General features: G+C 36.6%; 1 protein-coding gene across 4 annotated transcripts in view; it reads left to right on the forward strand.

The window, feature by feature from the left end:
• Positions 1-16,170, forward strand: part of LOC120518538 (phospholipase DDHD1-like) — a 148,375-nt gene that overhangs the window by 95,549 nt on the left and 36,656 nt on the right. For 2 of the 4 annotated variants that reach the window (XR_005631252.1, XM_039741381.1), the window contains exons 6-10: positions 2,513-2,619; positions 6,209-6,465; positions 12,311-12,386; positions 14,146-14,295; positions 15,873-15,937. Coding sequence is in view for 3 of the 4 variants with exons in the window: in XM_039741381.1 (XP_039597315.1) it covers positions 2,513-2,619; positions 6,209-6,465; positions 12,311-12,386; positions 14,146-14,295; positions 15,873-15,937 (655 nt within the window). In the remaining variant the exon portion in view is untranslated. Of the gene's footprint in view, positions 1-2,512; positions 2,620-6,208; positions 6,466-12,310; positions 12,387-14,145; positions 14,324-15,872; positions 15,938-16,170 lie in introns of all 4 variants that reach the window. The other 2 variants (XM_039741383.1, XM_039741382.1) reach the window with 2 other exon arrangements.

A 16,170-nucleotide genomic window follows, 5' to 3' on the forward strand; every position in this document is an offset into this window, starting at 1 on the left:
AAGGTACAACACATCTCCATGATAGATCTAAATGCATGTTGAAATAGAAACATTACGAACGTTAAGAAAAGGAGAAGTTGTAACCACTGTGGGGTGTTCAGACACCTTGAAAGAGAATTTGCTCTTCAGACATTCTGTATTTTATAAAAAAGAAGAGAGGTTACAAGCTTCCAGCCTAATCTCCTTCAACTATCATATTGGCTATGCCTGCATTTAGCTTGAAAGTTTTTGTTTCCATAACAGGCTTCCATTTCAGTATATTATAATAGAGTTGTCTTTTTTTACTTCATCAGTACAAAACCAGTAGTATACAAGAGCTGTTTTCGCACTTTCCCGCATACCACAGTTTTCATCATGTGCAATGCATCACTGTGATACATATCAATATAAATCTCAGTACATTCTCACTCCTACTCCATCTTTATTTCTAAGCAGTTGACTGTCCAAATCTGTTATCATGACCATACATTAACATTGCTACAAATGAATTTCTGAATGTCTTCTCTTCTAGTACCTGATTTACATACACAGGACAGTCCATCTTTGTCATCTTCACCTTGCTGTTTCCTATAATTGCCTTTACAACAAAGTTTGTGTCCATTCTCTCATTTCCATCAATGAAACCCAAACTGCATATCACTAGTTTTCATATGAGTACCAGTTCTTTTTTCCAATGCATTGTCAGTTTACTTTCTTACTTTAGAATGCTTAGTTGCATAACTAATGTGTCTTATATAATTGATCACTCCTGGTGCACTGGATTTAACTCACATTTTTCTGGAGTTTTCCTTTCTCTCACAATGGAGTTAGTCTGACATTTTACTCAAACATCTTTAGTTACTTTTACAATTTTCTAATTGCAATAATGTTTTAGGGGTGGGGATCTACCAATCTAACTTCAGTGCTTTTGTACAGTCCTTCTAATTGTATGTGGTCCAGTACTTACCAACTATGGTGTTCTCTGTTACTTTTTGAAAGCAGTTCAAACCCTCTAATTCCTCTGTGTGCATCAGATGGAAAAGTAGAAGTTTCCAAGTCAGAAATTGCACACCAATGCCCTTTGCAGTTGGAACTCTAGGTTGGATATTCAGAGAAAACACCACTAATCAAATTTTCCATGTAACACTGACCATTCACCTTAGTCAATCGATAATTTAAAATAAAATCAAAAAGTCAGTTTTTTTGTAGCTGAGTTGTATTTGAAGCGACACAATAATTTTTGAATATGTTTAGAATGTTTTTTATTTTCACCAAAATATTAGACCTTACCGTGACCCTATTCGGATTCAGCGGGTTAGAAAATGGATGGATGGATATTAGACCTTATCTGTGATTTCTTTTTGGAAGTCAACATCAATCTGATGGTTCTCCTAAAAATCAGACAAGAAATTCAGGTGGTGCAAAGATGAGATGTCACAAATGTGAACTCTGAAAACACAAAGCGTATGAACATGTCATTAATTACACACTTGTTTTGTGCTTAATGCCATTATAGCTTTCTTATACTGTGCATTTGAAACTGCTTTTCTAGCTGGTTTCTCTTACTTCTTATCGATTGGCTTAATGTCTTGAGCCTTCATTTTTTTCAATACTACTTCTCCTTGTCTGTCTTTACCATATGTATACTCATCTATATGTTCTTTGTAGCTTCCTATTTCCGTTTGCTCTAGATGCATCTGATACTTTGATGTTGTGTTCAGACTAGACGCAGTGTGTTTTTTGTCTACTTTTTTGTCACTGATTACAAATTCCAGCCATTGTTTTTTTTCAGCATAAAACCTTTCCAACATCTTTGTCTTCTACTTAATTACACATCAGTCTGACTGCATCAGTGCGTTCCATATTATTCTTATTGTTAAAATTCCTTTGAACTTCCTTTTCAAAATTAGCATGGTTTCCACAACTACTCCGGTTGCCTTCTAATGAAATAGCAATATTAATATCTGATGTTATGGCCCAGTGTCTGCAGTGTTAACTAAAATGCAAAAACCTTAAGGGTAAAAAAAAGGTCAATATAGCCTCCATCATCACATTGTTCATATGAGCGTGATGTCGCCTGTCTGAGAGGTTGTTCAGGTGTGCATGTCATTTTAGAGTATTGCTTATGTAAACACAGGGAAGTTATATAAATAAGTATGAAATGACAAAGAAAATATCTGATCAAAAAAAAAAAATTAAAAACACATTATGGTTTTAGGTCTGTAGCATAAATGTACCCCTCTTGCTGTGTTTTAACCACCAGGTCACAGAAGAGTTGAAGTTTGATGTAAATGCAAAAATAGGTGCCATGTTGTTAGGACTGTCGACATAAAGATAGTTTACTGTCAAAATGGTGCATTGGGGACTTCTGACGTAATTCTGAATTGATGCTATTGAAAGTGACATGCTAAAAATGTTAAACCTTTGCCTATTTGAAAATAGTCAATATAGAAGTTGTTCTAATGCCACCAATGGTAACAGTGTCATTTTCTGTGGTTGTAAGGCTTATATTTACTTCTCATTATATTGGCAGATACAGTGGATTCCATCACTCCTGACAAGGTGCGAGGACTGAGGGACATGCTGAACAGCAGTGCTATGGACATCATGTACTATACCAGCCCTCTGTATCGAGATGAGGTAAGTTTATACTGCTGACATCTTTTATCAGTCATTTTATTACTAAGTGCACTATTAGTAATCCGTTTTAACCAGACACCGTAAACCGCATTTGTGGCCAGAACCTTTTCTAGCAGCATTGGATATAATGCAGTTATGTGAACTACTCTTGGTAAATTATTCCTTCACCCTGTACATGCACATTTACTGGGCCCATTTATGATTGCTATTCAGCGTTCATGATTTTGGGATATGGAGTAAACCTGAAGAAAATCAATGTAAACATAAAGAATGTGCACAAATTTAAAATATACAGTGCCGGGGTAGGGATTTGAACCTATAACCCTGGAGCAGTGAGGCAGCAACATTAACCACTAAAACATGTAAAAGATAAACATTGTAATAAATATTTAAATGACCTTCATTTGTTTGCACTTTAACGTCCATAAGAGGAAAATAATGAAAGCATAAATTATAAAGGAATAAGTGCATTTTTTATGTCTCATTACTCAAGCTGTTTTTAAGCAGGTGTATGTCGTGCTGTAGATACCGTGAGAGTAAATTGTTCAGTCTTAATGCTTTATATTGCATCATCTTCCTACTAAAATCCAAAGTTGTTATTAGATGGAAATGTAATAAAGCCAGATTTCACTGGCTAACTAACTAGTTTTCATTACATTTAATTCTGCAAAGACAATTTACTTAATGAAATTATGAACACTTTCACAATAATATGAAAAAATAGTTTTGCATGTAAATTTAGATGGAATTGAAATACTTGAATGATTATGTAAATGTGATATCTCACATTTATTTTTCTGATCTCTTAGGTCTACTTAATATTTCATGTTTTTGTGTCCATTTTCTTCCATTTTACAGGCTTTTATCAAGTGAACATCATATTATCAGGACAAGCTTATAATGTCAATGTATTAGCCAATATGAAATCCCAAGGTCTTTTTTACTTTCTAGGACCATCAATGATGACCACACCACAAGATCATCCCGTCCATCATAAAAATAATTATTCAGTGCCTTATATATCTTTAAACATCATATTTTAGTTATCCAAAATGATAAAAGAATAAATAACATTATAACTATTTCAACAATGCATATTTAACACTTGTGTGGTTGTCCTTAGTCCAAATAATAATTTTATTTATATAGCACCTTATCATACATTTACAAGCAACTCAAGGTGCTTTCCATGGATTAATCAACAAAAACAATAGATATACCATAGTTCCTTGGATATTATCATTGATTAATATTATAATCATTTCTAATAAATAAAGGTATACTAAATAGAAAATCGATCTGGGTATTGTTAAACATAAGTTAAACACTAAAGTGCAAAACAAGCCTTCTCTCTTATCAGAAACAGATTTCATTATGTTTGTGTTGCACATTAATGTAGTAAAGAAGAGAGCCATTAAAAGTTCCTATCCGTTTTGAAAGAGTATTCAAAACATGCCATTTATTTCAGGTGCTAAGGACATTTCCAGTAGCAGTAGCCAGCCTCCTCTCTCTGGATCACTTTCTAAACATTTTTAATCAGCCCTACTGTACTTTTTTCCCTCTTTTTATCCCAAAGTTCAGCAGACCTTGATATACTGTATAATTAGTAATTATCAATTTAGGCCTCAGCCTGCCCTATTCAATCCAATTACTCAATTATGCCTTCATACAGACAGATTTGAATTGGAATGGGTCTATAGAGACAGTTAGTATTTTAATGAGATTATTGAGATTCTGAATGCTTCCATTTTATACATGGACTGATTTGCATTAGCATCCTGAAATTGAAGTATTCACACCAATTAACTTAGGAGCAAGATGCAAAATATCAGGTTGTCTAATCAGAGATGAGAGTGCACATGCACTCGCCCCATCCGTCAGATTTATTCTGTTGAGGTGATAATAGTATGTGACTCAGAGAACTTGTATAGCCCACCCTCCTGCCATACTCCTGAAAACATGGTTGTCTGTTCATCTGAATATAATTTTGAGGAGATCTGTGGTAGATGTAATATAAATATATTTATATTGCATTTAGGAAGTAAAAATGTTAGATTTGAATACACAATGGCAGGTCTGAATCATAAATGCACATTTTATGCCATTGACCAAGTGTTCACAGTGAACTCTTCACTGTCCTTACCCAGACCATTGTATTCAAGAAGACTAATAGGATGTTAGATAATATAGCCCACTGTGTGGGTAATAAATCGCTGTATAATACAGTAGTGAGGCCTCATCTGGAGTACTATTACGAAAAAGATGTGGAAACAATAAGTGCGGAGAAGGGAAACTAGGCTAATTCCAGGACTGTAAGGTATGAACTGTGAGCAAATATTGAAGGAGCCAAACCCTTTTACCTTAGGCAGATAAAAAGGTGATGATATTGATTTTTTTTATGTTATAAAGGAAGTTAGTACAGAGGATCACAACTATTACTTGAAAATAAATTTTTCAACAAGAGCAAACACTAGAAGTAATTTCTTTACACAGAGAACTATATGTACATGGAGCAAATTACCAAGTAGTGTGGTAGGCAGTAGTACTTTGTGGACCTTCAGAACTTGATATTACTTTGTAGAAATTAGGTGAACTGGATTGATAAGTTTCGTGGGTTGAATGGGTTCTTGTCATGATTATTCTAATGTGCTCTTCACCATTTGGAATAATTAATTGCTTTATATTCAGGCATTTGTGGAAACTCCTGCTTTGATTTCTAGAACATGGCCATAGATGAACTCGTCTGTGCTCTGGAAATTTCCTTCAAATCACAGAATGCAGAAATATGTAGTACTGTAATTAAAGCAATGGTCTAAAGTGAGCAAAATCCAAACAGTTAGGTAGCTGTATTGATCCCAAAGTGAAATGGCTGTGGTACTGCTGATAAAATACATAAACTACACTGAATTCACTTAAAATACACTGTAAAAAATGTGTTCATAGTCTACTTACAATTAACATTTTAAAATGTCAGAAAAGCAACTCCATGCTCATGCCAGACCACAACACTGCATAAAAGAGTACACTTGGAAACAAAAACTGATGGGTGGGTATGTTTAAGTATTTCAGCAATGCCAAAGGACCAGAGCCACCTCAGGAAGTGCAGTCAGTTATGGCTGTATTTGCATATGATTTCTGTGTTTGATGGACAATGCAGACTTCTCTCCAGTTGACACACAGGAAATTGTATAGCTGAGACACCTCAGCCTCTTCTCCTTATGTAAATGCCAAGAAAATCTCACGCTTTCTAACATCCACTGCTTCCTTGCTTTTATAATACTGAACTGCAGATGGTTCAACTTGAACCAACTGAAAATTTGGAATGTTTCAAAATAACATTGCATTTTTTGATACTCTGATGTGCAGCATTGCAGGATTTTTTAGGTTACCATCTTTTATTTGTACATAATTTCCAGGAACAGCCTGATAATATTTTTGTTTGGATGGCTACTCTTCTCATCAATGAAACAGATAGACTTCTGATAGCATATATATATTTTTTAACCCTTTTGTGAATTTATTAAAAGGGAAGCATTTTCTCCAATTCCAAATACCTTCTTTATTTCCTCTTTTTCTTTTTATGTTGTAGATTACTAAGGGATTGACTCAGGAACTGAACAGACTATATTCCTTGTTCTGCTCTCGAAATCCTGACTTTGAGGAGAAGGGAGGAAAAGTATCTATTGTGTCTCATTCTTTGGGCTGCGTCATTACATATGACATCCTGACAGGTTGGGATCCAGTATGCTATCAGCAAGTACAGCAGGACCTTGAGAGTGTGGACTTTGGATGGGTGAACTATGAAGAGCGGCAGCTGATGGAGGAATTGCATCGTAGTAAGCAGAGGTACTACACACTTTGTTTAGAGTGACATATATTATTAAAAGGCACCAATTGTACACCGATAATTTGATATTCCTAACAGATCATTTTTTGGTATGAACATCTCGCACATATCTTAAGTCTTTTTATGTAGTTTTATACCATTTACAACTGCATACGTAATGTATTTTCACATATCAAGTGCATAATAGTTTTTTACTTTTATAGATTTCAGGTGATTGCTCAAGTAATGCAGTTTTGCTTAAGAAACAGTCACCCACTAAGTACTGCTAGCACAGTTTTATAAATCTTTATTTAAATCTGAACTCTCATTTACTTAAAGAATACACTGTATTATATTTAGTTAGCTATTTTACACATACAGTTGAACAGGGATTAAAACATTTCATGTTTAGTGCCCTAATAAGCATCCAGTTGAACAGCATCAAGTTGTGATACTCTTGAGAGATACTGCAGACTTGCAGGTACAGTGGAACCTCGAGTCACGAACGTCTCTGAAAACGTACAAATCGGGTTACAACCAAAAAGTTTGCCAAACTTTTGCATATGTTCACAACCACACACTCGGGTGACAAAAATGCCAGTTTCCCTTCCGGTTCGTACACACCGATGATTTCCGCACGTGTTCAGTCTCTCCCTGTGCATTCACTATGAACTCTTTGTGCTCTATTTCGTTTCCCTTCCAGTTCGTACGCGCCGGTGATTTACGCATGTTTTCAGTCTCTCTCTGTACAATACATTGTTCTCGTGTCATCGCGCAGAGGGACTTTACCTCAAAACTGTAATCTCCTCTCCACCCAGTTCCTCCTCACTTCCTTCATGCCAGAACTCGAATCATGCAAGGTTAGTTTTCTTGGTTGTTTATGGTTAGTTTTTTTTTATATATATATATAAATTAAGGATTTTTCAAATTTTCATTTTTTTCCCTGCGCTTAAAACTCATTAAAAAAGTGTTTTACAGCGAGCAGTTCGGAAGGCTGTAGTGTGAACTCTTGCAATGTTAGTTTTCTCTGTTCATGGTTTTCTCAGTGTTATTCAATGTTTTTACATTTAGTTTACTATTACACTGTGCATTCTATGGTATAATTGACTATGTGCTTAAAAATCTTTTAAAAATATATATATTTACATATAGCTTGTACGGTCCGGAACAGATTAATTGAATTGTATTTACATATAATCCTATGGGGAAATTACTTTGGGTCACGACCAAATCGGGTTGCGACCAGAGTTTTGGAACAAATTACGGTCGTGACCCGATGTTCCACTGTATAGTCATCTTAGATTGTGTGATGGATTAAAGTAATAGTTTAATTTCTTTTATTATTGCAAGTTTTAGAGTCTGTATAATAAATTATCGACAGTGGAAGGACCAGAGGAGAGAGCTTATTCAGGACATTATCTCCCCCAGAATGCTAGAGGGCAGCCGTGAAACGACAGATTCCTGTACGGCAGTCTGGTAGCATTATAAATGCAAGTTCCAGTTTTATTATTTATGTATATAGCTTAGCTTGAAGCAAGGTCCATATTAATGCTATTTGTCTTAATGATGGTTCAGTTGGTAAAGATATCATCACCAAGTTGCACTTGTTTTATTTTATTTTGGTGAATACTGTGTAGTTTACCTAGGCTTGAAGTTTTGAAGTAATAGTGCAACTTCCAGTAATAATACTATTATTTATTTTATTGTCATTATTTATTAGTTTAAATATTATGCAGTTTAATGATGGTGGACAGAGATTGTTAACAATAACAGAAAGTGTAGTTGGTTTACTAAAAATATTTACCAGTTGTTCCTTTTCTAAGACATGTTCAGTGCAATACAACTATTAAAAAGCACCTCTGGATATTTTACTAAGTCTAAATGCCTCTTTGGATGGTTGACAATTTGTTGTCAACATTTTAGTTTAAGTTGTTTGATACTTGTGTGCACATTAAAATGTTTTTTTGTACAATGTACAATTCTCATGACAGTGGAATAGGTTATTCTTAGCCAGTCTACTGCAGTAATTGCAGTGGAAAATGTGGTTAACTCATGCATGGAAAAAAATAAAGTTGAATACCGTGAAACCGGTACAATTTTAAAAAATACCATGATATAGAATATTGGTCATACCACCCAGCACTATTTAGCAGTGATTCAGGTAATGCTGATAAGCCTCCTGGAACACTCCTAGGAGATGATTAAAAGGAGCTGACTCACTCCATTCGGGGAGCCAGACTCAGGAGGAAGTGGACAAAGCTTGCCGGGAGAAGAGTGGAAGAGAGAGAGAGGAAAAGAAAAGGACTGTATATTGTGCTTTGGGCTGCTTAATTGTACTGTGCTGCTGTTGGTGAGACAAGACAAAAGCGTTTCCCCATAGGAACAAAAGTTTGTTGTGTGCTGCACCTGTATCTCTGCCTGTCTGTGTCGGGGTGTAGCATTTGTACACACCCTGATAGTCCACATCCTCTGTCCATCCTTTTTCATAACCTGATTAAAGCAATTCAGATTAATGCAGAGCTGGAGTCTTATGCTGGCATTGTCCAGCCAAAAGAGAAAAAAACTTTGCGTATCGCTTCACCAAAGAGCACTCACACAAGGACAGTTTAGACTTGCCAGTTCTAATACACATAGTTTATTAGATGTTCAAGAAGACTGGAGTACCTGGAGAAACATTCAGACAGATACTGTGAGAACCTGTGAACTCCACACAGGTGGTGGTCATTCTAGGACTACAAGCTAATTTTCTGAAGATGTGAGCTAGGAGTGCTAGCTCCTTTAACACTGTGCAGCCCCAAATATACTATATATAGTGATTAAATAAGACATTATTACAATATACAGTATGCCATGCGTCTCCCACCCATCAACTGTGCCGCACTTTGTAATATTGAGCAATAATACTAGATAAGGATTAGTGTTATTTTAAGTCTATTATATAAACACTAGCAAAATACCCGCTTCGCAGCGGCGAAGTACTGCCTTAAAATTTTTATTAAGAAGAAAATTAAACCTTTTTAAACTGAGGGAAAATATACCAATAATTATTTGTTAAGGATCTCTTTGTATACCACATTGTGAGTTCGGCCCTCCGGTTGTAATATGACCAAGCTGTGCGTTGAGCTTACTCTTGAGCATGCAACGTACAGTTGGCCATGTGAACAGTAATCTTGTTTCAAATCTCACAGCTTTGATTGCTGCAGTCGTAATCGGTTTCATAAACATCAAAGTGTCCACTACTGAAATCGTCACCTGTCAATCTAAGATGTTTAAGAGGCATTGGCGGTTGTCGAAAGGTTTAAAACATTTGGCCATTTCGGTACACTTGAAAGCGACAACCGAACAATTCAACAGCAGCCATCAACTCACATGCAGATGCATAGGTGAAGGGCTTCAGCATTTCACTCTTCTAGTGCTCCTGTGTAGTATATTTATCTCCTGTACCGTCATCAGTCCACACTTTGAACCTGTCCCAGTCATTTAATACATAAGGCACAATGTTCCTCCGGATATCAAGAGTGACCCTGATATGGCCGTGCAATATGTAACAAAGAGAATGGAAAAGGTAGGTGCCATCTCCGGGCATGGAAACCACTCGGTAAATGACAGTTCTTTGATCGATGGTGATCGCCTCAAAGACATGTTAATGGGGGTACGGTTGAAATGATAAAGGAAGTGGGTACCTGAACAATGTAAAGTAAGTCTAAAATACCCACACAATAAGTATAATTGTAATAAATGAGCAATAAAACAGTGGAGAAGCCGTGGGTTAAATAAAAAGGCTGTAGTTATCAGCAGGGAGACGTGAATCCCGTGGTGAAGCAAGGAAGGGAATGTAGAGACTGGAGCGACGGATGGCCTTATATAGGCAGGCAGCCAACAACATGGGAGGCGTTGGGATGGGGGACCCAACACCGCCTCACACGGTGACTGAGCTGCAGGCTATGGACGTATATATGTACGTAAGTAGGATTCAGTTAGCGTTGGGAACCCGCGTACCAAATTTCTTGAGGATGGGCCCATAAGTAACAAAGACCATTGAAAAGTTCAATATGGCGGCCGACAGTGGCATTATACCACCAAAATGAGTACGTACATTGGTTTCGGTTAGCGCAGGGAAGCCGCCTACAAATTTCGTGAAGATGGGGCCATAAATAAGAAAGTTCAACATGGCGGACGTTGTCGACCGTTATGACCGTTACGCGTAGAATTTCAAAATGTAACCTGCTCAACTTTTGTAAGTAATCTGTAAGGAATGAGCCTGCCAAATTTCAGCCTTCTTCCTACACGGGAAGTTGGAGAATTAGTGACATTGGAAACTTCAATATGGCGGCCGACAGTGGCATCATACCACTGAAATAAGTACGTACATCGGTTTTGGTTAGCGCAGGGAAGCCACCTACCAAATTTCGTGAAGATGGGGTCAGCCTTCTACCTACACGGGAAGTTGGAAAATTAGTGACGTTGGAAAGTTCAATATGGCGGCCGACAGTGGCGTCATACCATCGAAATAAGTATGTACATCGGTTTCGGTTAGCGCAGGGAAGCCACCTACCAAATTTCGTGAAGATGGGGCCATAAATAAGAAAGTTCAACATGGCGGACGTTGTCGACCATTATCGACCGTTATGACCGTTACGTGTAGAATTTCAAAATGAAACCTGCTTAACTTTTGTAAGTAAGCTGTAAGGAATAAGCCTGCCAAATTTCAGCCTTCTACCTTACACGGGAAGTTGGAGAATTAGTGATGAGTGAGTGAGTGAGTGAGTCAGTGAGGGCTTTGCCTTTTATTAGTATAGACTAGCAAAATACCTGTGCTTCGCAGCGGCTAAGTACTGCTTTAAAACTTTTATTAAGAAGAAAATTAAACCTTTTTAAACTGAGGGAAAATATACCAATAATTATTTGTTAAGGATCTCTTTGTATACCACATTGTGAGTTCGGCCCTCCGGTTGTAACATGACCAAGCTGTGCGCTGAGCTTACACTTGAGCATGCAACGTACAGTTGGCCATGTGAACAGTAATCTTGTTTCAAATCTCACAGCTGGGACTGCTGCTGTCATAATCGGTTTGAGTTTCATGGTTTGTTTCAATTACGACAGTATTTGCAGGACTTGTGTTGAAGTGACATTCGGCATCTGTCAAGCGTTGTAAGCATACAACCGGTTTCATCGATAACTTCACATCCAGCTTTTGAGAGTTTAAACATTCATAAACATCAAAATGTCCACTACTGAAATTGTCACCTGTGAGTCTAAGATGTTTAAGAGGCACTGGCAGTTGTCGAAAGGTGTAAAATATTTGGCCATTTCGGTACACTTGAAAACGACAATTAAGCGGCAGCCATCAACTCACATGCAGATGCATAGGTGAAGGGCTTAAGCATTTCACTGTTATAGTGCTCCTGTGTAGTATAATTATCTCCTGTACCGTCATCAGTCCACACCTTGAACCTGTCCCAGTCATTCAATACATAAGACACAATGTTCCTCTCGATATCAAGAGTGAGCCTGATATGGCCGTGCAATATGTAACACAGAGAATGGAAAAGGTAGGTGCCATCTCCAGGCATGGAAACCACTCGGTAAGTGACAGTTGTTTGATCGATGGTGATCACCTCGATAGACATGTTAATGGGGGTACGGTTGGAATAATAAAGGAAATGGGTACCTGAACAATGTAAAGTAAGTCTAAAATACCTACACAATAACTATAATCGCAATAAATGAACAATAAAACAGCGGAGAAGCCGTGGATTAAATAAAAAGGCTGTAGTTATTTTTGAAGTATGAAATATATTTTATACAATCATTATTAGTAGTATTTATTATTTTTGATGCTATGTGCCTCTATTTGTCCTGCAGAATGAAGGAGATTAAAGAGCAGCTCTACAGATTTCATGAGTACTCTTCATCAGCTCCCCCACCCTTGAAATTCAAGGTAAGAACATAAGACATGGATTTTTTTTTTTATAGAGCACACTTCTACTTATAAGCCCAGTACATTATACTCTGCTGCCCACCTTTGTATTGTATGTAGGAAAAATGGATGCTATTTTATGTTGTTCAAAAGGGTGCAACTGAGTGAAGAACTGAGTTTTGGGTATAAAAAAAATACAATATATCTTAAGAACAACAAAATCAAATCATTTAGAGGGATTTTCCAACTCATAGAAGATTACTATCAGTGGTTACTATAGTTAAGATAATCTAGATTAACAATTTACTTCTGGAACTTTAGCAAGCCTGATGTAATATTAGAAGAAAAGATTTCTAAAGAATGCTTTAATGGGTCATAGTTAAATTTTAATACAGTAATCCCTCCTCGATCGGGGATTGCGTTCCAGACCCCCCCGCGATAGGTGAAAATCCGCGAAGTAGAAACCATATGTTTGTATGGTTATTTTTATATATTTTAAGCCCTTATAAACTCTCCCAGTCTGTTTATAAATATTCCCTGCACAGTTATACAGCATAAACCCTTTGTATTCTCTTAGTTATTAGGTAAGATTCATTGAAATTATGTATGTAAACACACTGTTTATATACAGTAAAACCTAAATATTATTTTAAAGATATTGAGTGTCTGCGATATCACATATGTTAAGCTAATACGATAGACAGGCCACCAGCAATAAATACGTACAATGCAAAAAAAAATTGTATACAGTAAATGTGTGTACAGTGACACTAAACGTACGTACATGTACTAAGTACTGTAAGTAGAAAATTAATTATCGTTACTCACCAACAATGACACGACGACTTGTCTGATAACGATGAGTTTAGTTTTACTGCACAACAAAGGAGAGCGTTACAGCTCTTCTAAAGAAGCCTGTTCAGGCGACTTTGTAGCACCACCGTTGTTCTTCTTCAATCCATATCTCTAAAGCGGATTCCATCCAGACTACTGCCTTATTACATCCACTTACAACTCGTTTTGCACCCTGGTTAAAAGGACACTGCGGTCGTAGATCTTATATTCCTTTCCTACTTTTTAAATAAAAAGAATCGTAGCCTCATTGATGCTGTAATGGCGTCCTACAGCAGTGTAGCTTTTCCCTTCCTTCAACATATCCAAAACGTTTACCTTTTCGGCAGTCGTTAACATCTTCCGTTGGTGCTTGGGCACAGCCCCTGAAGCAGTAGCAGCAGCAGATCGTTTTGGAGCCATAATGAAGGGCTTGACTATAAACAAGGATAAACACAAAAGAGCACAAAAGTTAACTCTTTACACAGCGAAACACGTTGATGCTGAATGAGCAAGACGAGACGTCCTGGGTAACGGCGCAGAATCGAATTCAGCACTCCGTCGCTGAGCCATTCAGCACACAGTAACTTAACTGCGTGCTCTGATTGGTTACCTTCTCAGCCATCCACCAATAGCGTCCCTTGTATAAAATCAACTGGGCAAACCAACTGAGGAAGCATGTACAGGAAGTAAAAAGACCCATTGTCCACAGAACCAGCAAAGCAGCGAAAAATCTGCGTTATATATTTAGATATGCTTACATATAAAATCTGCAATAGAGTGAAGCCACAAAAGTCGAAGCGCGATATAGCGAGGGATTACTGTACACAGGTTTTACATTGTGTAATTTAAAAAAACTTTTTTGTTAATCCCATTTATTATATAGATGAGCATTCATTGTTAAAGCCTCATATTACTTTTGTGCAACTTGTTTTACTTTCTGTTTCAGGTTGAAAATTTCTTCTGCATGGGGTCTCCGCTGGCTGTGTTCTTAGCACTGCGGGGAATTAGACCAGGAAACAATGGCAGTCAGGACCATATAATGCCTAAATCAATTTGTCATCGGCTTTTTAACATTTTCCACCCTACAGACCCAGTGGTGAGAATGTCTTACATCACTGCTTTAAGTGAGTTAGGAGGTGGGAAAAAGGAAACTTAAGGTTTATTAATACATTTTGCTGAACTGCAATGAAATAAGTTTAATGTGTTTATCAGTCCTTTCATTGCTCATCATGCAGTCTAATGTCTGCAGTCAGTTAATCTAAACTTTTAAACTAAATTACACTTACAGGCTCTGTCTTTTGCTCTGGGCCTGCTAGTGGCTTACACTATGTTTTACTTCCTGGTATAGAAAGAATGCTGTCAAATTGAAAATCCACATTCTTGGAGACGGTTATCTTTAAGCTGTACAATACTCTTTCATCTGTGATATTATGTAAAATGTGAGTCTTTTTGTTACAAAAAAGACAGAATTAGAGAAAGTCTAAAGAAGAATAAGCTGACTTTCTTGGACTGCAGGGTATGAGGTAAAAAGAACTGAATTGAAGGAGTTGTAGCTGGATCACTTCAGGCTTTATTAATTAGCCTTGTATTTTGAAATTTACTCTCTAGGAGTGTTCACAGTTTTTATTCATTCTTTTAGATATAATATTTCAAAGACAAAGTTTTACTAAATTGTGTCATTCATAAAGAATGCATTTTCTGCAGTACTATCAGCTAAATAGAGGACTGGAATCCGGTATTCTATCTATATATATATATATATATATATATATATATATATATATATATATATATATATATATATATAAAATTGTAAGGCTCTTCTGTCTGAATGACTAAAAAGAGAGAAAAGTTCTGACTTGACTGTCACAGTGAGGCATTATGCAGACATATTGCTGTTGGTATAAATAAATAAATATTCACACACAGCTTGGTCTGAACTCACTCCATAATGACTATAAAGTAAGAAATTTTAAAAGAAAGAAAACTTCTTCCTTGGTGGTCCCAGTCCCTGTGAGGCCTTATGCAGGCATATTGCTGTTGGTATAAAGGAGCCCCAGTTGTGTTTCCTGACACACTTCTGCTGAATAATTTGTTGGCTGAAAATCCTCAGTGTTGGTGTGTCAGAGAGAGGATATACAGAATTGTCCATAATGGTTCTCAGTTTTGTTTTAATTCTGACTCCTTGGTGGTCCAGAGTGTGTTATATAACTGTCTCAGCAAAAATTAAACTGTTCCTAGTGTAGGTTTTTAGTTTTAACAACTGAGTCAGCTGATATACATTTTGATGTTACAGAATCATCTGACAGACTGAAAGGGTATGAACAATCCAATGTTACTACTGCTTTCTTGTATGCCTCATAGTGAAACATTGCAGTTATGGAGTTACAAAGATAAAAAAAAGTGAATGAACATTCTACAAAAGCTGCTTCATTAGATGTGACAAAAGTATTTTAAAAGTATTCTTTTCCGTTTGTCATTATTTCGCATAGTTTCTTGCATAGCAAGTAGCTCTGTCCAGAGGTTTTTCAATCACATTTTATTGACTTTCAGCAGAATTTCAACTTTCCTGTGTGTTGTGAGCTCTGGTGCAGGTTCTTATAGCACAATTTTGCAGTTTGAAGTACTTCTAACCCAATCATATTTTTCCTGTTTTTTTTTTTTCTTTTAAAGGCATACAGATTAGAGCCTCTTATTCTGAAGCATTACAGCAATATTTCACCTGTTCAGATCAACTGGTGAGTGATCCCTAGTGAAACTTTTTGAGCAATTCGACAGTAAGTTCATAGTCAGCCTTTAAAACATTGTTTTGGTCAGAAAAGTTAAGTTAATATAATTACTTTTATTCAGTTATGTACCCTCCATTTCAAAAAGACACCTTTTCTGCAGAGAACACTTTCTATCAAAGAGTACCACACTTGTTTTGTGTAATTTGTAAATTAAAAAATTCCTGTACTTAGTATTTTATTTT

Source organism: Polypterus senegalus, chromosome 18, assembly GCF_016835505.1.
Source record: "Polypterus senegalus isolate Bchr_013 chromosome 18, ASM1683550v1, whole genome shotgun sequence".
Classification (NCBI taxonomy): Eukaryota; Metazoa; Chordata; class Cladistia; order Polypteriformes; family Polypteridae; genus Polypterus; species Polypterus senegalus.